The sequence below is a fragment of the Epinephelus lanceolatus genome, chromosome 17 (genome assembly GCF_041903045.1).
Source record: "Epinephelus lanceolatus isolate andai-2023 chromosome 17, ASM4190304v1, whole genome shotgun sequence".
Classification (NCBI taxonomy): domain Eukaryota; kingdom Metazoa; phylum Chordata; class Actinopteri; order Perciformes; family Serranidae; genus Epinephelus; species Epinephelus lanceolatus.
In genome coordinates, this window is record NC_135750.1 from 21,066,857 (window position 1) to 21,091,087 (window position 24,231).

General features: G+C 40.8%; 1 protein-coding gene across 1 annotated transcript in view; it reads right to left on the minus strand.

Annotated features, from left to right (window-relative positions):
• Window positions 1-61: 61 nt before the first annotated feature.
• The window catches only part of LOC117248546 (transmembrane protein 150A), a 31,232-nt gene continuing 7,062 nt past the window's right edge, over window positions 62-24,231 (minus strand). The window contains exons 4-8 of the mRNA XM_033613735.2: window positions 22,812-22,898; window positions 21,501-21,568; window positions 14,037-14,164; window positions 5,592-5,769; window positions 62-4,604 (exon numbers count right to left, since the gene is read on the minus strand). Coding sequence (XP_033469626.1) covers window positions 4,342-4,604; window positions 5,592-5,769; window positions 14,037-14,164; window positions 21,501-21,568; window positions 22,812-22,898 — 724 coding nt within the window. The 3' untranslated portion in view covers window positions 62-4,341. The remainder of the gene's footprint in view (window positions 4,605-5,591; window positions 5,770-14,036; window positions 14,165-21,500; window positions 21,569-22,811; window positions 22,899-24,231) is intronic.

Here is a 24,231-nt window from a genome sequence, read left to right on the forward strand (position 1 = left end):
TGATGATTGTGGGTGAAATAAAGTCACATGGTAAAGATAACATTGCACTACATGAGCAAAGTAAGTTTTCTTAACAGTTTTTATTTATTGAACATTAAGGCATATATATACAATCATACGACTTTTCATCAAAATAGAATTTACAACCTAAACCTCTTTGGTTTTCATTATCAAAACAATATAAGGCACGTAGGGAGCATTTTGCATTTCAACGGTATGAAGTAACTGATTTCTGAGGTTTTACAGATGCTAGTTTGTCAGAATGCTCTCACCAATGATCTACTGATTGCATGAGTGAGCTAGTCTTTCTTGCAGATATTTAACCACGTTGGTGTGAGCAGCACAAGCATTCTCACAAGCTAACTATATAGGAATGTTTCTTTTTAAGCTTTACAGAGTCTCAATTAACACGGTTAACAAACTAAATTACACAAAACAAATAAAAAAAATCCTCATAAACGAAAAGAATGCCACTTCTTAAACAAAGACAACAAAAAGGCAGAAGCAAGCAGTGCTCATTCTGCTTTGAATCAAACGATGCAGCTGGTGTCGTAACATTTTCCTGAGTGCAAAGTTCAGAGAGTATGTGAGGGAAAAAAGGGACAGACAGTGAGTGGGTGATGTGACAAGGATGCCAAATATTAAATGCAATGTGAATTTGACTGAAAGAAAATTTCTGATGTGACATTTTTTGTAGTGTTTGACTGGAAACGGGCATTACGGATACAATTATTATAGCTTTGTAACATGCAAACACTATTTAGTACAATACACACTCTCAGTAAATGTGTAATGACAAAATGTTTCTCGCCAGAGCAGCATGAGCAGCACCATCATTTGGCCTATTCATAAAATGAAATCTTTACTGTGTTTTGTCAGATGAAGCCAGAAGCACAAGTTCATGTGCTCTTCATGACTTCACTTCAGCTTCTTAGTAAATTTAGAAGTAAAACAAAAGCAGATTTGGCCTAAATACAAAAAAGCTTCAAGTAGAAAACAAGACCTCGTGTGAGAGGAGCTACAACATTACAGCTCTGATTCAAACAAATGCAGTAAGCAGTCTGACCAGTAGGGAGAGGCAAGTGATCAGAGGTGTGTCTGCTGTTGTTTGAACCATAAAGCTCGTTTCCCACAGAACAGTGTGCATGAGCTTTTCCGAAGGGCTGGGCAACATATTGAAATGAGACTAGATATCATGTTAGATTTTGGATATTGTAAGTATTTTGTGAAAGCACCAATGGGTCAAAAACATCTTGATGTTTGTTTTTCTCCATATCACCAAGCCCTACTTTATCCACTTCGGTCTTGTTGACAGTATTCATACATTCAGTCTGATAGTGAACCACTACATTTCAGTCCTTCTGTAACAGATTGTAAAACTGTGTTTGAAGAATGGGCTTCAGAGCAACGAAACCACTTGTACCCAAAATGCTGGCACGAATAAAACCTCTGCCCAACGTGGTTGTCTGCGGTGTGAGGGAGCGATATTTTAACTGTGTCAAAGCCTCTGAACAGGACTACTATTCTTGTAAACCCTCTGCTTGCTCTGGTTTTGCACCAGACAGCTCAGAGTGTGTTAATAGTACACTGAGATGTTGAACATTTCCTAAAAATATAAACAGTAATTCTGGCACAGAATGTCAGAGAACGTCAATGAATGCAATTAACATTTGAACATCTGCACAGACGGACAACTGGAGGAAATATGAGGCTAAAAACTACACTCATAGATTTCAAAATGCCAACTCAGTGGAGCTATTAGCAGGGAGCATTTCTCGATGTAAATGAATTGGTCGTGCCAAATGTCCACTTTGGTATTCCAGGCACTCACAAGCATGCATGCAACCTTCTGTCCCTGCTGGTGCTGAGATTGAACCTCTGCGTCTCCGTCTTATTGCTTTCATTCATCAGACGTTTTATCATACTTACAGCTAAACTCAGGGAAAAAAATGACACGATAAGGCCTTTTGTGATTTAGCACCGACACCACAGGCAAACTGAATGGCATTTTCTGCTGTGCAGAAACACGGAGGCATGACAGTACATCTCAGCTACATCACAATCCTTCCTTTTCCCTTTGTCCTGCTACACTAGCTAGACATCCTGAAAAACTCCAACTATGGAGAGTTCAAAGACAGACTAAGTAGGTAAAGCAATGACAGCATGTTATGCTCCTCCCCATTGGGGAGTAATGAGATGCAGACCGACGTCCATAGAAACCTGAAAACATGTGTGATGTCTCCTCACTAAACTCAATAAACCCAGTGCTCTGGATTGAATTAGCTGGTACACATTTGGCCTCTGGACACTGTTTCATCTCTCTTTCATATTCTTTGGTAGAACTCTGCAGAGAGGAGGCTGAATCAACTTGAGGTTTAAAGGTTGATGTAGTGTATTTAACCCGACAGTAACAGAGGCAAAACGTGGTTTTTCAGACTCCGTCGTAAAGGTTTAACCTAATGAGGCACCAGGTGTACTGTGTGTTCTGTATGCAGTTCAAATAATGATATGGCACATTACCCAAAGCATCCAGACACACAAAGACAATGTGTGCCAAGCCTGGGTCCCATGGATACTTGAAAACAGTGTCGTGCTTGCATATGTGGAGCTGCTGATCAAACATGGACTTGTTAACGATGCATATTTTGCAGCTGCATTAAGCCATTTTTGACCACAAACCAAAAGGAGCTGCAATGGCTAACATCTGTGCATAATTAAACATCCAGCAGATACAGAGCAACATTATCATCCTACAGGCCACCTGAAAAATATGAGTCCAATATGCACGTTCATTTTCGCAAACTCCTGAGAAAAACATCTGTGTGTCCAGCTCAGCAAAGGGTAGACTTTCTTTACCATCCACACTATTTTTTTTTACTATTTTTGACTGGAAAGTGGCGCGCAGTCAGCTTGACTGAATATGTGGGCTGAAAACAGTCAGCTAAAAGCAGCTAGCATCTACAGTATGTAGAGTAGGGTGTTAATTCTGAGGGGGTTCAATACTATGAAGGATTCTTTTACAATAGAATTATTTGAGTTGTTAATATAAAAAATATTGCTTTATGCAGGTTAAAATGATTGCAAAATGCAGACTACTGCTCTGTTCTATCTACAGGATTGACTCAAACATTTATATACTCCTTTATTTGACAATGGCTATATTCACATGCACAATATGTTTAACCGTTAATCCAGGTATGACAGTATTCTCAATTTGATAGGGGTCATGTAAACAGCATATTCTGTTTGGGTATAACAAATGATGTCTTATTCAGAATGTAGCATTGTCCGAATAAGACTTGGGATATGATGGGATCATTCTGGTTTTAGGAGCATTCCTTTTTTATGACATGTATAAAGCATATTTGGAATATGTGTGTCAATTGGGGTTTTTACTGCAGTTTGTAGCATATGGCCTCCTGTTTGTTTACGGTCAGCTCTGTGTGTTGTCAAGGTTACATTGCACACAAACCAACTCGCCAACAGTTTGCAGGGCTGTGGGTTAGAGTGTGCCCAAAAGAAATACACACACTTCTAGAAGGAGAAATACACCTTCTTTTAAACATTATGAAAGACTCTGATGACGTGATAAACAACACGTTAGGGCACATTAATCAAAGTATGCACAGCTGCATGTAAACAAGAATATTAGTAGAATATTCATTTTTGTTAGTCATGTAAACAGCTTAGTGGGAATACTGTCTTTTCGGAATAAGGGGGAAAAGAACTGAATATTTGGTGCATGTAAGCATAGTCATTGCTTCTTTGAATGTATTGCATTCATCAATTCTCTCGTGGGAAAACATCTCCCTCTAACATTCACACACAATCTTCTCTCTTTGCTTTTCTCTCTGTCTCACTGCTGTAATACTGTCCACTCGGCCGCCCAGCAGCCTTCACTCCTTTACATACAATGAAAGCATCATGGCAGTCACCTGAAGTGGAAATAGTCCAAGGCCACTTATTAATATAGGTTACAGGATCTCAGGGGGGAACACTCTCTTGATCTGATTGATAAAATACTCCTCTGCTGGTCACAGGACTGAGCTGGGAGAAAATTTGGTTTCACACTTGTGCAACGTGCAAAATACAAGTTCTTTAGACACACCGAGCTCTGACGTGAGCACAACACAAGCTAAGCTCTCCGCCGTGGCAGCAGCTCTACACACCTGGGGTTGACGTAGTAGAATCCACTTTGCCACGAGCGGTGGCTGCACTGGTCTGGTTCATTTCAAAGCTTCAGACAAATGCGGCTGGAAATGAATAATTAAACTCATTCGACAACCAGAGTTTGAAAGGAAAAAACAAGCCAACTACGTGGCATTGCGATGTGCCAGCAGGCTACAGTATGGACATGTTTTCAGGTTGGTGTGGTTGTGAGTGTGGCATGGGCCCTGCCAGTGATCCAAGACCGTCCATCTTGTGTTCTCTCCCAGCAGGTCCCAGGGTCCCTCTAGCCAGCACCACCATGGTGTCTGATGACATGCCGGCAAACTCAAAGGCAAATGTCCCATAAAACAGCATGACGATGACGCAGAACACCCATTCGAAGATGGCCGACGCGTGTTGAAGGACGAAGCTTTCCTGACAGAAAAACACACCACCTGAAAACATGGTTAAGGACAACAACAACATCTGATTCACCTCAGTACAGACTCTCTTTGACTGCTCTTCCTTAGACTGTCTTTCTACATAGCTAGCTTCATAACAGCTCAATGTCAGATAGGAGAGTAAATAATTAAATATTAATGCAGCAACAGGCCGATACCTGTTGATTCTCACTTCCATTGTGGCTTTTGCATTGGTGTTTTTCATTAATGCGCTTGTGTTTTTCGAATTTGCAAAGTGTTTTAAATATGCAGTTTGTTCAAAGGGCCACTGTCGAACACAGATTAAGGCAGCACAACAAAGTAGAATTTACCAGTTTCAGTCACCTAGGTAAAGAGCATTTTAGACACAACCTAAAACAACTGTTTGACATTTTGTGGATTTTGGCAGCTCTTTGCGAGCACTGTAAGTTCTTGGAGTCATTGCAGGTGGAGACAAGCCTTGAGGAATCATCGTGCCAGGCTGCAAAGAAATAGTCTTGCAAGTAGGCCTCCAAAAACCCCGCACATTGTCGGTTTTAGACTTCATTTTTTGCCCAGATTATCAGATAAAATGTTAAATAATTAGGGAGCTTACAAGGTCATATCAGTTGTTACCTTCAAACAGAGCTAAGCTAGCTGTTTCCAGTCTTTATGCTAAGCTAGGCTAGCTGATCACAGCTTTATTATTTCCCTTAAAGACATGAGAATGGTATCTATCTACTAATATAACTATCAGCAGTAAAGCAAATAATCATTTTTCTCAGCATTGACTGTAGCAGATCTGTTTGAAAACACGTCCTCTATAAATCTTTCTACTCTCATGTATAGCTGTAAAAATGGCCCACACCATGAAAGACAGGATTTGACACTGAATACTGGAGGGAAACTGTTGTTGTGATATAATGTGGAGGGGATGTCTCTGTCCTTAATCAGGCTGGCAGTGCTACTCTCTATTCTTGACAGCCTTGAAGGCTGCCATCTGTCAGAGGCTGGAGAGGATACTGAGCACCAAGGCTACGAAGGCCAACAGGGTCATGCAGAGCCGGAGGTGAGCCACGTTGTACTCTCCCTGGGTCTTGGCCAGTCGGTAAGTCAGTGCCGACTGCAGGCACACAAACAGCATACTGGTGGGGAAGGCAATGCCTGCTCCGACATAGTGGAGAACTTTGGCATTATCCACCTGTCATACAAAGAAAGGAGACAGGAGGAGAGGGTGGCAGAGAAACAAGGGTTATATTGAGATAGGTAAGAGAACGATAATACACAAAATCTGCAGTTTAGTAGCTGACAAAGAAAAGCCATGAGGGAGCGATCAGAAGGGGGCAACATCAGACAGCTTTTGCACCAAGCTGTTGGGTCTGAATCTGATTTTTCATTGTTGTGTAATACTTTCTTTGAAGCCTCTTAAGGAGCCAAAGAAGAATAAGTGAGAACAAGAGGGTGATATGAAGTAAACGACAGCAGCAAGCAGCACCACAACGCCTCCTTTTCCCTGCTGGTCACAAGGACAAAAAGAAACAATACACAAAAGAGCTGCTCAGGAGCATGTGACTACAGCTCCCACTGCAGGATCCACACACACACACTCACAGAGAGAGGGAGAGAGCTCAGATGTACTGATGAGAACAGATAAGAGATTCAATGGAGCATTAACCAAAGCTAGAAACACATCTCCAAGGACCAGCCTAATTTAAACTGATGACAAAGAATTGCTTTTCTTGGCTGATGCTGAATCATTAAAGCCCTGTGTTTGGTATAACTGTTCCTCTGCTCCACGTAACTCATAGGGATCATTAGCCTAGAAGTTATTTAGTTTTGGCTTCTAAGCCATTTGTCCATTGACCTGGTGAGTACATACCGAACATTCTTGTGCAGTAGGCTAATCCTTGAGGTGAAATAAGATTGCCAGACAATTCAATATGAAAAGCACAGCAATACAAGTCTTGTGTGTGACATCTCCAGAGCTGGTAGTGAAGATGGGAGATAAACTGCAGCATGGACTTACATAATTCCCACGTTCTTCTGTCCAAAAAGCAGGGTTTTGTTCACAGTGGGAATTCTATTTTAGTCGAGTGCCTTCCACAGTAAAGTGGCTGTTAGGAAATCTTATTTCGTCGACTGCATCACCACTCCATCTACTACAACAGCATCAAACTGGCAGTGTTGTACTGCCAATCTGTTACTCACTATACTCTGTAATGGAAAAACAGTATACGCACAAACTACAACCATATGCTTTCTTCTCCTTGCATTTTGTTTTAACTGATGTTTTTTAAAGTAAAACTGCACCTCGTTACCCGATTCCATCTTCTCAATTGTGAGGATTTGCTGCTCATCTTTGTCTGATGTGACAGTAAACTAAATATCTGTGGGTTTTGGAATGACGTTCAGATAAACCAGGCACTGTGATATTTTTTAGACCAAACAATCAATTTATCAAAAATATACCTGGCAGATTAATCAGTAATGAAAATAATCCGTACATCACACAGGGGTCTGTGCTGCATATACATGTGTGTGCTGCCTTGTGTCCCAGATTCTCTCACTAATTGCGTCATTACCTGATGGTTTAATGATGCATTAAGCCATCAGGTACAGCTTTACTGTCCTACTTTATGTATGTTTTCACACTTTCTACAGTATGGCAGGACCATGTGCTGTCACAACAATGTGGGTTAGAGACAAAGGTAATGGAAAAACTATATATATAATACTGATGGATGGTGCGAGCAGTGAGGTGGACTGAAATGTGGCGGCAGACGCAGCAAAGAAACTATGAAGAAACCGGAGAGACATATGGGAGAAGCTCTCATTACGGCTACATGTGTTAATCAGAAACTACACATCTCTGAGCATCTGCCTTCATCTGTCACCGCTGAAATGTTCTGCAGCTAAAAGCCACCAGAGTGTGTGTGCCCACATCTGTCGTATTTTCTAAATATTGATGCCAAGTTTCAATAACCAGTTCTCCTTCACTGACATTCTTAGACATGATACTCGGCGATATTTTTCATGTACATGTGTGTGCTGGGAGGGGAACATGTGTTGGCCTCACTGATGATCCAACTTAATTAAATATGTTTTGAATGATTGTGTAATATAGCTGATGCAGAAAGTTAAAAGTGTGCAGGTTGATAAGGGGTGTGATGATGTTCATTTCGGGAACATGCCCAACTGACGTCCAACTTTCTGTCAACTTTAGTTTTCATTTTCTGGAAACTGAACCAAGTGAGACAAAGTGAAACTAAAGTGACTTCCAATCGTTAACGACACACCTGATGGTGCCAAACCCTGTAACAGAGTGTCACAACTACCTACTGCAAAAGCAATTTAAAAAGACTTTCAGCTTCGCAGCGCACAAAATGCAACCCACGTTGCTAGAATCAATGTTGGCATTATATGTTTCTGCCAACCATGGATCTCTTACATTTGTTATCATATAGTGGATACATTAAAGGACAACTTAGGTATTTTTCATCCTGGGCTCTATTTCCCCATGTGTATGTGTGCGTATGATTCATGGGTACCACTTGTTCTAAAATTGGTTCAGTATTGAGCCGCGAAACGAGCTAAAACGGCAATGGGGGCAAATGTGTCCCGTATAAAAGTGCTTTTTTTCGCCACTGACTGGTTCAGATCGCCAGTGCTATCTCTGTAGATAGCATATTGTAGCAGCCCTGGGGCAGTGGTGAGGATGAATGAGTGGAGTCAGCTGTCAGTCAGTGTTGGAACAGAAAGGCGGAAGGCGTCCCCGCTTGGTAATGTAAATGAGTATGTGTGTGTGAAGTATGTGTTACGCTAGAAGAGTCAGAGGAGGGAGTCTTTTACGTGCTACCCCCTGGAGTGTTACCGGAGTTTTTGGAGCGCTCAAATAAACGGGCCTTTTTCCCGAACGCAAGAACAGGATGTCGCGCAACACCCCGTACAGCTTTCACAGGCTGCCTTTGTCGGACGGCGAGATGCTGAAGTTGTGGCTAGTTGTGCTGCAAATGGATGCTAACACTCGTGTCCAGACACTGCGCCTTGCAGACCATCGGGTCTGCAGTGCTCACTTCTCCCAAGATGACTATTGCCAGCCGAAGAGGAGAAGACATCCAATCCCGAAACACCTCTTCCTCAAGGAGACGGCTGTCCCACAAGTAGAGAGAGCTACAGACACAGTGGAGCAAAGCTTGTGACATCACACAGCCCAGAGGTAAGGGAAAGGCTAAGTTAGCATGCTATTTACAGAGATAGCACTGGCGATCTGAACCGGTCAGTGGCGAAAAAACACACACTTCACACACACATACTCATTTACAATATCGAGCGGGGACGCCTTCCGCCTCTCTGCTTCAACACTGACTGACAGCTGACTCCACTCATTCACACTCACCACTGCCCCAGGGCTGCTACAATATGCTATCTACAGAGATAACACTGGCGATCTGAACTGGTCAGTGGCGAAAAAAAGCACTTTTATACGGGACGCATTTGCCACCATTACCGTTTTAGCTCGTTCCGTGGCTCAATACTGAACCAATTTTAGAACGAGTGGTACCTATGAATCATATGCACACATACACATGGGGAAATAGAGCCCAGGTTGAAAAATACCAAAGTTGTCCTTTAAAACTTTACGTTTCAACAGTGCTGTGGTTAACATGTGGTTAGGTTTAGGCACAAAAACCACTTGGTTTGGGTTAGGAAAAGGTCACATTTTGGCTTAAAATACCCAGTTTTAGTGGCACAATCCGAGCTGGAAAGGCAGCTTTGTCTTGGTTAAAAAAAAACAACACAGTTTTTTGTGTCACTATCTGATCAAACGCAGAGATGTCTTGATAAAAAAAAAACAACTACATTTTGCAGCACGATCCCAGCAGGAACCACAGTGATGTCTCAGTAAAATAAACTGCTTTTCGTGGCACTATCCCCGGTGGAAACACAGCGTCAGTTCATCCACCATCCCCTCCACTTCACGATGACAAAGTCAGCTCATATAATACGTCACTTCAGAAACGCTGAGATGTATGAAACATACAAATGTAACATATCTGTGATTTGTAAATGTGTACAATGCCATCATTTCCTTCTGGTGACTCAGCTGACAAAAAGGGGACCCTGCATATAAAGCCTTTAATACATTTATTAACTTATGGGCAGAACTTAAAACACACCTGAGCCTCATCATGCACATGTGACATTACATTACTACTTAAAGGCCTTAAAATGGAAGGCACTGCATTGGACTCAATTTATCCAATGTTTCGTAATATTTTTTTTACAATATGCAATATTGTGCAAAGAAGTGAAAGAAGTTTTGCAATCGTTTTATGGCTTTTGGTTAAGCCTATTTTATCAGCAAAAATGTTGCACAAACCAACAACCCCAACTTCTTTGTTTTTCTGTCATACAGAAAACATCAATTTAATAACCTTCTCTTCCTTTCGTCCCTTCTCCTCTGAGACAAACACCCATTATAAGACATTCTGCAGCCATGTCATATACACATTTCATAATAAATTCAATAATGCAGAACCACAATTATCTTAACACTTCGGATTTTGCACACATTAAACAAACAAGATAAGTATTAAATTAATGACTTCTAGAGCTGGTAGGAGGATTTTGTCACCTCGCTGTTTCCCCGTGTTTCCAGTCTTTGTGCTAAACTAAGCTAAGCTAGGCAACCAGCTGCTGGCTGTGGCTTGATGACATGAGTGGTATCGATCTTGCCCTCCATAACCAAAATACATTAAACAGAAAGGTAAAGGGAATTTAAATAATTTCATGCACCACATTGCCAAAATATCATTGTTCACAGTGACAGCAAGAATGTTTGACACTGACAGGACTCCATCTGGATGCACAAGGCAACATGGCCCTGCTGTCAGAGAGCATCATCTGTAAAGGAGCATGCAGGATGAGCAGTCCATCCAGCTTCTCTGGACCTCTTTCTTTCTCTCCTCCTCCTGAAGGCAGCTTTCGACCTAGCCATGTCACTGTCATGGACCTCTGTGTGGCAGTGATGTGCTTTTCCATCATCTATTTATGTGCTTCTCTGCTCAAACCATCAGACCACCCGACAGGAAAAGCCCCAGTGGCCGCACACCACAGCTGCTCTGCCAAAGCCTTACATAACACACAGCTACAAACTGAAGCAGTTGCCACCACTCAGTATGTTGCCATGTGTTGTGTTTCTAGTGATTTCGCTCACTTTGATATGTCGAGTTCATCGGATTTTGGCTGCTGTTTTCTCCTCTGATTCCAACTTGTTTGTGGTGTTAGCTTGTAAATGCTGTCTGCATATGTTTTGGATCTGTGCTTCATGTTGCCAGCAGATTTCTTTTTCTGTCATGTGGTTTATTCAGTTTATTCACCATCAATGACATCTCTATTTCCATCCCACTGGAATGTCACTGACTATAAGTGATGCGATGTCTGTGAAAAAGGCGGCTACAGTCAGGCCTGTGATTGGTTATAGATAGGGCCTCTGCTACACACACCCTGTCTGCCCTGCTCCTCTCCATGCATGGCCAGACTTGATGACTCACTTCCCCCTGGCTCTTCCCATAAAATTCCGCCCAGTTCTGCAGAGCAGAGGCCCAGGAGGAGAAGCGGGAAAAAGGTGAACACAACCTTTCTCCGAAAACTACTACTGCACACATGTCTCAGACACTCCTGTAAGATGATTCTTCTTCTTTGTCCTTCTCATCACAAAGTTAACTTCAGGCATAAATTGTCTGACTAAGAGGTCATGTCTAGGGATGGGAATCGTGAAGCAGCTCCAGTTAAGAACCTGTTCCAAACAAATCCATCGAAATCATATGCCTCTGAGCTTATAAATTCCGTTTATTTATTCTAGCATGTTTTTTCTGGAAATTGCACATTGCAAAACAATGATGTCAAACACATGTGTCTATACTGCTGAAATCAGCAGACGTGGCTGAGAGGAGGAAACTGCCCAAAGCGTGGCTTCATTTCACGAAGAAAGATGACAACAGTGCTGCTTGTGATGTCTGTAAAATTATCATTTCAAGGCTGGAAAAACACCAGCATTATGCTGAACAAATTTCTACAGAATATGGGTTTAAACTCTCCTTGTATTCAACACTTTATGCACAAGTTTCCCCACCGAGCAGCATGTCTCTTTCCAAGAGTAAATAACCTATGTTATAATAAGATTAGTGCTGCACATGCAGACTTAGCAGATTTTTTCTTTGACTAAGAAAACCTTAATGAAAATAGATGCTGTAAAATATTTCATCCATCAAATGATGACAGACTGTTGCTACACACAGGAAACTGATCAAGAATCAATGGGGCAATCAATAAAGAATTGTACGAATAAGAAGAATCAATAATGGCATTGGTATCAATAAAATCCCATTCCAGTCCCTAGTCATGTCATCCACAGAAAGCATTTAGTTAAGTTTGCTTCTCATCTCTAACATACCTGACGTACATCATCTGCACAGTCCCATCCCATCTCCACTCATGTTTCAATAATGGACAACATGGTAAATCATATGTATCATATAATCTCCTAAATAACTATCTTAGACCAATTAATCATAAGCAAACTAAAGAAAGACTGTTTAACAGGAGAAGTTGCAGGGCAAGTATTAAGCATATAAGGGCATCAAATGTATCCACGGACTGAAACTGATGATTCATGCATGACTAATACATTGTAGACAGTTTTCTAGTAAAAACATGCTGAGAATGATGAAACAATGACAATGGATACACTCAAGGAATGAAACGTGTTTTCATAGAAACTTTTCCAGCTGCATGTATTTTAGAATTAACATGAAAAACTGTAGGGCCATACTGATGATTAAAAGGACCATGGTATACCATGGCATATGGTGTGTACCATGTGAGTTACATGTCTTTTTCCTTCTTGTCTCTCTCCCATTATTTCCTGTCAATGGTCAACTATTTAACAATATTTATAAAGTTGAAGGACAAAACCATAATGGTAACAACATTTCACAGATGTATCCAGCCTTTCATCAGAAAACAAACTGTGTCTGTATTATCTCTGAAGTCCCACTCCCAAACTCCTCTTTTTTTTTCTTTTTTTACAAAAATACCAATGAGGCTCATTACAGCTACTCCTAACTGCTCTCTCTCTCTCTCTCTCTCTCTCTCTCTCTCTCTCTCTCTCTCTCTCTCTCTCTCTCTCTCTCTCTCTCTCTCTCTCTCCCTCCCTCCCACACACACACACACACACACACACACACAAAGTCTAGGCATCCAGCCAGGGCTCCAAATATTTAAACTTTAAGAAATTCTTTTCCAAAGAACAAATATCTACAGGGCAAGAATTCAGGTTAGACTTCCTCACTTCAGCTACCAGGAAGAGCAGCACAGGGTTGGGCAAACTTTAACAAACCTTAATGTAAATGTTCTCTGAAAAACAACGCATATGTGTGTGTGTGTGTATGTGTGTGTGTGTGTGTGTGTGTGTGTGTGTGAAAAGGGATGGCGACTTTAGAGTAAAGATAAAATCAAAAGCAGAAAAAGGTGTAGAGTCATGAACCATGAATGTTACTGAGAAACACTGAGAAATTTCAGTGACATGCAGTTTTGTTTGGGGAAGCAATTAACGGTTACTTTCATCAAGCATTTTCTCTAAACAACATCAGAGAGCAGTTAACAGGAACCCATCATAATTTTCTTGAACCCAAGGTGATGACGTCATGTCTTGTTTTCAGTGCAAAGCTCAAAGATCCATCTCAATCTAATGTGTTTTAAGACCCCAAAAAGCAACAACAACAGATTTTTTTGCAATTTGCCGAAAAATGTGCCTAAACAATAAATCAGTTATCAAAATAGCAGCAGATTCAATTTCGATAAAGTGGTTAATCAACTAATCGCTGCAGATCTATTTCTGTTTAACAGTTTATTGTAGTTTATGTTAAATGGTGAATGGACTGCACTTGTGGCGCCTTACTAGTCTTCTGACCACTCAAAGAGCTTTTACATTATCGAGTCACATTCACCCATTCACACACACATTCATACACTTACAGCCGAGGCTACCATACAGGGTGTGGTACTGCTACCATTCACCTGCTCTCACACACCGATGGAACAGCCATCAGGAGCAATTTGGGGTTGAGTATCTTGCCCAAGGATACTTCGACATGTGGAACTGGAGGAGCCTGGGATCAAATCCCCAATGTTGCAATTGGTGGACGACCCGCTCTACCTTTGAGCCACAGTCATTCAGTTCAGTTTTATATTTTCCACTGGTGGTTTACTGTTACAGCTAGGGTCTCTCACTCTTTTATATGCAAGCACACACATACTGTGCCATTTGGGATACTTAATCTTATTTCCCTTGTTGAATGGTATGACTTTTCTGCTATGACTATATCAGATCTTTTTCATCATTAATTGTAAAATTTATCATCGCATTTTATCTCTGTCTGATGAAAGTTAACTGGATCACCGTACCTGGAAGTTGCCCACCATGATGAGTCCAGCAGCACAGATCCAGCCTGTGGAGAGACTCGCCGTGTTGAGAACACAATTTTGGTGCTTCTCAATGACGTGGGCATAACGGAGCAGCACAATCACCATAACTACAGAAGGAGAGACATAAAGAGGAGATGGAGAAGGTGAATCAGTTATTTGGTGGCTCCGACGACTGTTCAGCAGATTATTCACACATTAAAATCACTGCACCAGTGGAACAGTGAAATGCTGTAAGAAAGGGAGAAATATAGCATATTCTGTTAAAAGTACCCTGCACACTGCTGGAAAATGTGCGTTATTATTTCACAGTTCCTGGCTTGAGTTTAATTCAAACACTAGCACACCTCACTTAGCCAAAAAACACAAGATTTCCTTGGAAGCTGATTAAAAAAAAAAAAATCACACATAGTTGAATTTCTCTGTGTAACAAGTGGGAATATGAGAGGCAGGAAATGGCGGGAAAGTGGGAACAGTAAATGGGTGGGGGTTGGTGTAAGCCTTGCATAAGATTAAAAGGCGAAGGGAAACGAAGTACAGTATATGGGACAGATGACTGCTGATGTGCTAATGGGCTGTGACTGAGGGTATTGTTGGTGTGCTGAGGAGCTGACCCCCGCTTGGTTTCTCTTTGTTAGCTCCTCACGGCTGGTGCCTGACAAGGACTGACTGGGCTTGGTGAAAGCAGGGCATAGGGGGTGAGTGGAAAAGAGGAGGCTGAGAGAATTAGAGGGGACAAGGAGCCCCTCGTGTCTTGACCTGAGGCCCATACATTGTCTCAGAGACTAAACTGTTGTCTTAAATCTGTCACCATCTGTGTAAGAGACGGGCTTTTAGATGGTATGTGCTGCCTAAACAGAATAAAAATGGAAACCGTGGTCACAGAGAGGAAAGTAAAACATCACTGAGGCATCAAGCTTTGTCTCCACAAGTTATAGTTTGCATATGTTGTGGCCTGCCCGACTGTAAGCCAGCTTCTCAATGTGTTAAACGTAAAGTATTGAGATGTTTTGAGCCATTTCCTGTTAGTACAATAAAGTTTAAGTCCATGACTTCTATCTACTGACTGCAGAAATAGTGCACAGAATATACTTTTTATTATCCGTGTACAGTAAACGTAACTATATTAGGTTTTTTGGTTTTACTAAAATGTGAAAAGCATCCAAGTCTTTTTAAATTTTGCTTGATTATGTGCATTTTTCACAAAACACAGCATGTAAATAAATCACTGACACTTTGCAATTAATCAAGACAACATTTAAAGGGCCAGTGTGTAAGATTAGTGGCATCTAGCTGCCATCCAGGTTACAGACCTGAAACTTCTACCCTGTGCCAAGTGTGTAGGAGAACTACAGGTGCCTGAAGTGAAAACGCTAATGGCCGGATCCAAAGCCAGTGTTTGATTTGTCCATTCTGGGCTACAGTAGAAACAACCTAACAGACTCTGTGGAAGAGGACCTGCTCCATCTGTAGATAACACAACGATTCTTATTTTCAGGTGATTATGAACGAATAAAAAACATAGGTATGAATATTATACAGATAAGCAATGCAATTAACATTATAAAAATGTGTAGAAACATTATTTGTGCTCAGATGCTCAGCCCGAGAGAGCCCATTCTCTCTGTTCCCTCAGCACAAAATCCTGGCAAAGTGATTACAGTTACGATCACAGAAAACAAACAAACAGCAGTGTCTCCAGGCTCGGAAACAATCTTGTCTTTGTTTTTTTTCCCACTCCGTCTTTTAAAATGGAAGAACAAAATGTATTGCTGAAGGGACAGGAAAGTCAACTGCAGTTTATTTCATTTGATTATGGCATCTCGGTCTGTCTGCTTCAGACTGGCTGGCTGTAGTTTTGGATTTTCCCCCCATTTCAACAAAATTAGTTTTTCATCATTACAAATGGGCATGTTTGAACCTGCTGGCATTTAGCAGTTACCCTTAAATTACGCAAGCTAGGCCTGAAGGTTAACGACATGGGAGAACATTTTCCCATCACTCTGTATGAGGAAATCCTTCATGTTTCATTTTTATTTTCTGCACTCTAAAGGCACACTTATGTGCACTGTGTTCTTATGTGCATGTCATGCTGGTGACAGGTTCCTACAGCATTACGGCTACATGTCACGTGAGTAAGCAACACAGCTGACCTCCACTTGGCCTCAGATGGTCAGAACAAGCTGCTGTCTCACAACTCAAGAACAGGAATAAGTTTACATAATGTCAGCATCTCAGCTCTTGTCACCTTCCACACAGACTCCGGATCTTACTCCTTTTCTCTGCACTCAGGAAACACAGGAGAGGAAGTCTTGGCTGATATGTTACTCTTTGATGAAAGCTACCTTGCAACAACGTGGACATACTTTGACGTATAACCTGCCATCACAGCCACAGACTTCCTTTTTTTTTACGTATAGACGTGAGCAGACACAAAACAAGTGCACATACACACAGTGTAAGCACATATTCCCACGAAAGTCACATCAGCCACACCACACTTCGCAGTTAAATAAACCCTTCTGTCCCCACAAGGAGCTGTTTCAACCCAAACACCCGGCTGCATTCTCTCCCACAGGAGGTATGCTGGGAGAGAATACGTGCATTGTCTTTGAAACATTGTGTGTGTACGCTAGCAGAGAGGTGGGAACTGGGATAAAAACAAGGAGTATAATTATGAGCCAATATACAGTTCATTGAGTCTGTGTTATCCCAGATAGAAGTGAAACCCTGAGCCTACTGTAGCACACACAAAGTAAGACATAAATCAATTGGCTAAGAAGCTAAGCACTGATTATTTACAATAGCCCGTTGTATAGCCACATGCCACACCAACTTAACCTACTTTTGTAGAGCCATAATAACTTCCTTTACAACAGGTATTAACAGGGCGCTGTGTTCAGACTAATTGGAAGGTGAAGAAAAAAGTAAACACAGACAAGGAAGCTGCAAATGCAGCCAATATGACCTGATGATTGAAACGGGGAAGGACACCTGCAGAGGTAGTTTAAATGCACAGGAATAACCTGTTTATGATTGGGATTTTGGAGTTTCCCATTCATGTGTTTGAGCTCATGTAAACACCATATCCCAAATATGATCATAACCAGTGGAAGCCTCACAAACAGGTTAATCATGCCCATGTAAATGCACTTATAGATTCGTTTAAACAGCTGTAAATGCAGCTTGATTCACAACTATAGTGTAGGTATTTCACTTTCTTGCTGACACAAATACTACTACAACCACCATTTATGTAATAAAATACTATTCAGGGAGATTTCACTTGAAATGGGGTTCAAACAGGTAGCTGTGACATCACATGCCTGTCAGCAGTGGTGGAAGAAGTACTTGGATCTTTTACTTAAGTAAAAGCAGCAATACTACAGTGTAGAAATATTCTGTTACAAATAAAAGTCGTGCATTCAAAACTTAAAGTGTTGAGTACAAAAGTGTTACAGTCAAGTGTAATATTGTATAGTTTAGGGTTTTCTTTAGTGTATAATCACCTGAAAATACGAATCTTTGTGTTTTAACTACCTTCGACTGGGCCATTTACATCTACATACAGAGCAAGACCTCTTCCACAGAGTACGCCATGTTGTTCTACAGCCAAGAACGGACAAAAAAAACACCCAACTCTATATAGTGCCATTCCCATTTTTGCATCAGCCATGAAAGTTCTGCTACACACTTGGCATATGGGAAAGTTTTAGTTTTGCAACCTCACCACTGGATGCCACTAAATCCAACACACTGTACCTTTAAACTACCAACAGTAAAACCACTCATTATGCAGAATGGCCCATTTCAGAATAACAGACATTATACTGCTGGATTTTAATTACTGATGCATTAATGTGTTAATCACTTGTGCCACTGGTAAAGGTAGAGCTAATTTTTGAGATTTATAAGATTACATCATGATTTTTTAGTTGATCAATGTAGTGGAGTGAGAAATACAATGCTTGCCTCTGAGATGTAGTGGAGTAGAAGTATAATATATAATACCTCAAGTACAGCACTTAAATAAATGTACTGAATGACATTCCACCACTGTCTGTCAACAATTGACTCATAAAACTGATGGATGGAGAACAAGTGTGCTCAGTCAGTTCTAAAGGATGTGTCGCAATCTACAGTACATGTTTGGACAAGAAAAACAGCTCAGATTTCTTCATGTAAACAACAGGTGTAGTTTGATTTCAGGATGTATGTGATCCAGTTTAGAGCTGGACCAATGAATAAGCTGATATATTGGCTGGTATTAGCTTATTGCAGATGTATTGTATGGCTGAATAGGTGATACATTAACAGTGTCACCATAGTATAGTATGTCCAACAGAGAGCCCTGACAATCCAATGATATTCAGTTTACTATCATAGAAAACAAAGCAAAGCAACAAATATTCACTCTCGAGAGGCTGGATGAAGTGAATTTTTGTAATTTTTGTTTAGTTATCATATTTGTTGCCAATTCATTTTCTATCAATCAACTAATCATTTAATTAACTAATTCTTTGAGCTCTAGTTGTGCTTCTATGTTAAAAAACCTTTCGGCTGATTTATGATTCTGCTGTTATGGTGGTTCTGTCCCAAGAAAGATGTAGTCAGATGCAATTTATGTACTTCATTTAGTGTTAACTAGTAGTTAAATAGACTGATACTTTATCAATTTCACTGTTAGCAGCTTAACAGCAGCTTAGCAGACATAGCCTACATAGTCTGCAATATACAAGAAAAACTTAAAAATATACAATACTTGTCGACAATAGCTGATCTAAATGAGAGGGTTTTTACAGAGGGGGCTGGTTGGACAGGAAGATGGTAGCTGGCAGGAAGGACCAGTACAGTTACTATGCATATGGCCAGTGGAGCTCATTCTAAACCAGACTGTCAGATTTTAGATGCATGTGAGGAGTAATGAGCAGGGATAGCTCTCTTTACATAAACACAGTTCACCAGAAAGTTACTACAGAGTTACAAATAAATCGAGTCAGACATGAACTGTCATCATGGTTGAGCAATGGAGTCAACAGTGGAGACAGGAAATCAGCAATGTTGTGTTGCTTTTGTTTGGCTGTAAACCCTGGGATGCCACACTGTTTGGCAGCTACATTGTTCGGTTGCCACATAAGTTTTTCCTCAACTGATTTGTCTAAGTTTTTGTAAACTTAACGGTACAATCACAGCGCAGTGCTTAGCCTACCTCTCTTTCTCTTACACAAATGCATATAAGTGCCCTATGTCGGCAGACTGACCTACTATGGTTAAAGGGTCATGCTTGGCTAGCAGTGCTGCTCAAATTCTAGACTTTCACTACTGCTTGAACAGACTTTCACACCAAGCTGCAACTGTCTGGTCCCCACAGAATCTCACAAGCACAGTATATAATACTGTATGTGTAGTCTCACTCCCTATTCATAAATACAAACATACGCACAGAAGAGCGCTCATATTCTTGTTACAGGCAAGGGCCAGAGCTGTAATTTGGATGTCAACAACACACAGTAGCATCCATCTCATTTTGAATCTACAAGGATCATTGTCTCATCAGGCAGGCTTTAAATAGCTACTGGACTCCTTATGAGTAGACAAACAAGGCAAAGGGACCTCTTCCCTGCTTTATATCTATGCACGCACACACACACACACACAAAGAACATGTCTAAGCCACAGCTGGGAAACATTAACTTGATCAGGGTAGTCAGACCCACCAGTTAACGTAGGGAACAGCACGTGTAGACACACAAAAAACACACAGGGCAGCACATGGGAGCTCGCTCCCTTCCTTTTATATCACACGTGTTTTTCTTGTGCCTACGAAAATACACACTCATCAAGTGTGTGCTTGTGCATTTGTGGATTATTCCATATGAAACCATTCTGAGGTAAAAAATGTGTTGTCCTTTCTACCTCCCCTTTCACTCAAAATGACCACATGCAGGGTTTTCACTGGCTCTCGGTCAGTGTGGTTGTAGGTTTTGCACGGGACCAGCATTTTTCTGAGGGCAACAAAACTAAAGCTACTCTGCAGCCTTAACATAAGCAAAAGACACTTCAAAGCAACTACATTTAGTGCCTGCTACAGATGAAACGACGGTCTCCTGCTGATATGGTTTAAGGAACACATTTTACTACATAAAAATCTCTTATGAAAGAAAAGTTTCATTTAATCAGTCCTACGTTTATGTAATCATTTAACATATTTCACACATTATATATCATTTCTATAGTCTTTGTTATGCGAAAGAACAATGCAAGACCAATGTATTAGAGAGATATTAGACATGTATTAAACTTATTTGTAAATTATGAGATTTATAGACTTGTTAGATTAGAACATAATCTATGAACTATTATATATTTAAACAGTTAAATAATGTTTGTTGAACTGTAAAGCCCTTTGTAAAAAACAAACAAACAAAAAACAGATATACATTACTATCATTTAAATGAATGAATCAAAAAGTTTTCATGGACCTCCTAGCAGAGTGCCATAGACCCCACATTGTGACTCACTATTATACAGAACTGAGACTATTAATCTATCTACAGAATCTATTATCAAGTATTTTAATAGCTGATTAATAATTAAGTCATTTCTTAAGTGTCAAGATTTGTTGATTTTTATTTTATTTTTTTCGGTTTTATATAACAGTAACCTGAATATCTCTGGACTGTCGGGGGCCAAGCTCATCAAAGCAATTTTTCCTCAGGTCAGCATATTTTTTTAATTCTTTGAAATGGGAATGCTGGGTATTTACGCTCCGCTACAAAGGCCAGCAGTGTGAAGAGGTGCTGAGTGTCTATTCTGCATTGAGCGCTGCATGTCTGGTGTTTTTTTTTTTATGAGCACCTAGAGTTGAAAAATGTTCAGCTTTGGGTAAAACACGTCACTTATCACTGTCACTTTCTACCAAGCTGTCAAATCACAGCAGAGGAGGGGCGGGACAAACACCACAAAGACCCACCATCACATCCTACATGTACAATTGCAGAGCAACAACAACAATGAAGGAGAAATATGTTATACTGTGTATATATTAATATGTGTTTCCTCTCATGGATGCACATAGATTCGTCCTCTCTCCTTACGTTTATCAGCTTTCCCTTCATCCAGAGCAAGTACTCTACCTTGAGGCAACATTTTTACTTCTGTGGATATCCTGTATCCTAGCAACCAGATGCAACAAATGCATCTCCACTGAAAAAACGCTGCAACTCCAAAGCGCTCTCAAGCACTCCCAACTGGGCATTTCCTGAGGAGTGCCTGACATTTTCAGCTGGGAAAAAAAACACTTCGTTGGACACAGGGCACCTTGGCCTCTGAGAAATTGTGAAGGGCATTTTTCACCATTCTCTAACATAGCATATTAGTAATTAAATTAATCATTAGGTGTGACTTCTCATGTGCGTGTGTATGTTTATGCACATGTGCCTTACCCATGAACGAGCCTGTGCTGCAGATAAGGCTGAAGAAGCAGCTCTCGGGGGGAAGAGTTCCACATTTACTGCAAGAAAGATAACACAAAAATAAATCAGAGAACTGCTGTGAATCAACCTACGCACACTACGCAGTAACACTAATTCCCCTCCCACAGTGTGCACTCTGAAATATGGCATGTTAGAGATGCATTTTTGCTCACACCATAAGGAAGGAGGGGGGGAAGACACTTTCTCGCATCCCATCACCAAGCCTGTGACTTTTCACCTACTGCATACTCTCCTCTAGGAATGGGAAATGTTTGTAGGAGGGGAAGGCAGGAGACAGTCAACACAGGCTGTCTGTGCCTGAGCGCCGGCTGCCTACAAAGCCAAAGCCTTCTCAGCTGACTGCAGTCACACACACACACACACACGCACACGCACTCTTCAGAGGGAAATGTAAAATTCAGTAGGCTAATTCTCCCACTTGTGATTTTTTAACAATTCTTTGATGTATTCAATATTTTGATGGATAATTATGTACATTTAGCCAGATTTTAGATTTAATTTGGCAAAGTTTATTTTTAATCAATTACTCACTGACTACAACAGCATGTGATCTCGCTGAGTATATAGTAATATAGCTGGAAAATGTGCATCTCTTCACTTTTACCACCAAAATGTAGATTAAGCAACAACAGCAGCATCGCATTAGTAAAGATCATCTCTGCAACATTTAGACATTTCTCAGTTTCTCAGTTATTTTCTGCAGCTGCACATAGGGTTTGAAGGCTACTTAGTAGTTATGGTTACAAAGTCACGTTCATTGCATAAGCGCGTGTGCATTTTCTAGCAATCTTCTCCAGATATTTTAAACAAACCCAGCAGCTGGTCTTTGATGTTGAAAGCTCAGTGGGACAAAAAGTTAAACAAAAGAGCGGGAGTGTCTTGATTTCCCCCCAAATGTAAGACGGCGCCTCTGTGTGTGCATGTGCATGTGTATGTGTGTGTGTGTTAACATGGTAAAGTGTAGACCCATGCCTTGCCTCTGAACTGCCACGGTGGCAGGCAGGATATTTCAGCCCCAAGTTATTTTCAGAATGCACACGCACACACACACACACACACACACACACACACACACACACTCAGGAGAAGCATTTCTTTCAAGTTCACTCACTTTTTTATCAACAATGTGTCAACAGGGGACATGTAAGACAATGGGGCAGTGTTCCTGTTTTTAATAACCAAGCAAAAAGTAGAAACAAAGAGACAGAGAAGAGACAGAAAGAGGTAGGGTTGGGCTCAGGGTGGTAGTCTCTCACTGACCTGATGAGAGGTACATTGTCTAGCGTGCAGCACAAGGTTGGCCCACTCTGTAAATACAGGTCCTCTTCACATGACTGGTTGTACAACCTGGAACATCAAACATGCACACACATGTAAAAAAAACCCCACTAACTTAATGTTAAAAGGCACACATATGGAGCAAAATCACATTTATCTTAAGGCATGGGAAAATAACAACTTTAATCCTGCTGTCAAAGTTCCACTTGTCAAAATTTGATTTAAAACCAAAACAAAGTGCAGATGTATTTGTTATTGTTATTAGCACATATTACCCCCCTCTATATATGCGAAGCTTCACACACCTCCGAACAATTTTCAGAGCAACAGTGATCCACTGCTTCGGCTCGATCAGGGCTCAAAGACTCCCTGAATGTTGTTGTCGTTCATGGATTGCGCTGAATAATTTTTTGTGCTCCATCCGCCAAAATGCAAGAGGTGTTGGAATGTCTTATTTATATATTTAAGTTGTGATATAGTTAACATTTTCAGTATTTAGATCGCAGTAAAGGGGCTGGGTATTCAAACTCTATACCTGTAAGGTACTGAAAACAAATAACCCAGTACCAAATCATCTTGAAACTTCCTCAGTCAAATGATACCTCCATTCAATCATTTTTGTATCCAGATCTAGGAAAATTGTAGCCAATCATTGCAAGCCCTCTTCAGATTTATGCGACATGTGATTGACCCACTACCATAGCAACCACAACCCATACAGTCTGTGGTGTGGTGAAGTTGGGCGTGGTGTATTTGACGGAGCTGGCAGTTTAGCGTGCCGAGATACCGACAAGATGTTTTTAAGTATGGTGGCATTTTATGCAACTGAATGCTTCTAATCACATGAAGGTTATTGAATGAAGTAGAAAAAAAGGAATTTATTGAAGTACTCGACTGGCATCGATATCACTTTAAGGGTACTGGAATTGCTACTGGGATCATGATTTTTTTAAATGACACCCAGCCCTGTCAGTAATTACAATTTTCGAGTACCATGTTGTTGGGTTTCAGTCAGGCTTTTTTTCTGTTTCTAGAGCTGCTGAGTCAAAGTGTCAGAGAACCAGTGTGTCATCACATACTGTAGTAGCTCTAACCTCAACAAGAGGAACAGTCAGTTACTCACTGGCAATGCATGAATTGAGAACAATAACAAACACTGAATCATAGTTTAGATCCATGTCTATTTACTACAGTTTATTCTCCTGGTTTGTGTGTGGGGGATTTATGTGTGTAGAAAATAATCCCATTACTTAATGTGCCAATTAAGCTAATTGCATTCCATAGAGGAAAAGATTGGGAAAGAAAGACGCTGACAACGGCAAATTACCAGACTGCAAGGCATAATTTTGTGAGTGTATGGGGATCAACAGAGGTATGAAAATGCAGGGTAGATTCAGCAGCA